This window comes from Mercurialis annua, linkage group LG2 (assembly GCF_937616625.2).
Source record: "Mercurialis annua linkage group LG2, ddMerAnnu1.2, whole genome shotgun sequence".
Lineage (NCBI taxonomy): Eukaryota > Viridiplantae > Streptophyta > Magnoliopsida > Malpighiales > Euphorbiaceae > Mercurialis > Mercurialis annua.
In genome coordinates, this window is record NC_065571.1 from 14,539,179 (window position 1) to 14,541,674 (window position 2,496).

The following is a 2,496-nucleotide window of genomic DNA, read 5'->3' on the forward strand; positions in this document are numbered from 1 at the left end:
ATTGAATTTTTGAGATAAATAAAAGGCTATATTGTTTTAGTTTTCTTTTAAAATATTATCATCGGAATATTTCATTTTCAAATGATCTAATGAATAATAATTTTGTATTAAATAGTTTTTTAATCTATTAGTGTCAGTTAGATCAAATCAACTGTTGCAGATTATTTTAATTTTATTAAAATAAAATTAAAACTAAAATAAAATAAATTAAAATTCGATCATTAAAATAGTTTGTGATGCAAAATCCCATTAATATAAAAACAACCCTAAAAGCCCTTCCAACCAAAACACCAACAAAGAAATAAAGAGCAATCTTCCATGGAATTTCAACATCAAAAGACAAGTTCAAGAGACATTTTCTCCTTTCCAAGTACACCAAGTACACAAGATCAAGATTCCGATTTCGAGTTCGGATGTTTAACGACGCCGGACTCTAACTCTCCGTACAAAAACTCTCCAGCTGATCATCTTTTCTACAATGGCCGTCTCTTACCTCATCCATTCCCACTTCAACACCAAAGGCTCTCTCATCTCACCAAAGATTCCCTCATGTCATCAAGAAGTAACAGTGTTAATAGCAATAGAAGTTGCAGCAGCGCAAGAACAAGCTCGTCAAGCGAAAATTCGGACAGGAAATTATTTTATCATACACGAAAAACCGGAAGCTGTAGATCATTGTCGTCGTCATCATCATCATCTTCGTCGTCTTCCGCGACTTCTATGGCTAGTAAAGTTGTGATGGCACAACTTTACGGATCTTCGCAAAGATGGCAGCACATCACACCGGTCTTGAAACGTGAGGATTCGAAGCGGAAAATTAATAATAATTATGTGATGAAACAAGGGTTTGGTAGCAAGAAAGAATTAGAAGGTGATGATCAAGAAATGAAGAAAAAAGAAAAGTCATCGGGGTTTTGCTTGAGATTTCTTAAGTCAATTTTGGTGGCATGTAGAGAATGTCATTCAATGGAACCACCAATAAATGATGAAATCTTGTAAGAAACTATCAAAATTTTGATAATTTTGGATACTTATTGCGTTTGGTTTAAATGAATTTCGTAAAATTTTGTAAGATTCAATTATAACTGGGTATAGTTGTATTTTTTTTACTTGTAAATTTAGTTAGTAATTATATTGTTTAAATTTATAAAAGTTAATTATGTTTATTAAATAAGTTAATAAGTACAACCATTTAGAAATAAAAGAAATTTTAAATATGATTAAATTAAAAAATAATAGAATACTACTACTTTTTTACAAATGAATATTAAAATAGTATTGAACAAAATGATAAATTCTGAGTGAAAATAGATAATCAACCATTAAGTTTCACTTTAAGACTTATTTTTTTTAATGGATTACCTATATGATGTTGTTTAATTTTGGGTAAGTTCTTGTCTGCAAGCCTAGATTTGGCTCTTAAAATAGGCACATTCAATATCATTATTTACCAAAACCCAATAAGGACATTTTTATACAAATTATTTGATATTTAGGGTATTTAGGGGATCTTTTCTATGAATAAAAATAACGGAGTCCCTATATTTAGGAGATTTAAAAAATTGAAATCACATTAGATGAATTATGTGAAGCTAAAGTATTTTCATTACATATTTTTCCGTTGATAAAATTCGAATTCAAAAACCTATGGAACTTTATATATATCATTTGACAAACAAATATTATCATATAAAAATATTGCATGTGTTATATAAAAATTAGGAAACGTATCAAACTTGTGTTGAATTATTTTAGAATGATTTGCTGTATAAAAATGATCGATTGTAGGTTGACTATAAGAGCATTTGAACATGTTCTTTTTTTGACCATATCCTAACTATATTAGTGTTACCGCTCACATTTTGTAGAAAAAAACAGAAAGAAGGATGATAGGTAGACAATTCGTGTCTACAAATTGTATGTGTGTAGTATTTTTCCATATACAAATATAATTAAGCTAAATACTGTTAGTGATATGCACTAGGTCAATCATATTTGACCATGTTTTGACTTTATCATTTTATTATTTATTGATTGGCAGTTTTTATCATTTTATATTAATGATTAAAATACTTGAATGGTTAATTCTTTCTAAGGTTATCGAGTATGTGACTTGATAGTAGAACCCTTAGGTTTAATAAAAGAATTATATACCATCTATCCCTAATCTTAATAGAACATTAAGACTAGTATGATGTTGACTGATGATTATGTTTTACTAATCATGTATATGAGATATTAAGTCAAATCATATGTGCTATTTGAGAAATAAGGCACTGGATGACCCACTGTGAGAATACTACATAGATCACTGTCATAAGTAATTCTCATTACAGTTCTATTAGTATAATCCATTGACCTTAAAATCATCATGGATTTCTACATAGCTATTTTATATTTTGATACAGTCTTACATTATCTTTAACAGGATAATGGAATAGATTGTCATTGGATATGAAAGTAACTATGTGAGAAATGTGAGTGACTGAGAAGAAA

The 2,496-nt window shown here is 28.7% G+C and overlaps 1 protein-coding gene across 1 annotated transcript; it reads left to right on the forward strand.

The window, feature by feature from the left end:
- The first annotated feature begins 272 nt into the window (after nt 1-272).
- LOC126667971 (uncharacterized) lies at nt 273-1,157 on the forward strand. Its single transcript, XM_050361127.1, has one exon. The coding sequence runs from the start codon at nt 319-321 to the stop codon at nt 997-999; it is 681 nt and encodes a 226-aa protein (XP_050217084.1). The 5' UTR covers nt 273-318; the 3' UTR covers nt 1,000-1,157.
- Nucleotides 1,158-2,496: the final 1,339 nt, after the last annotated feature.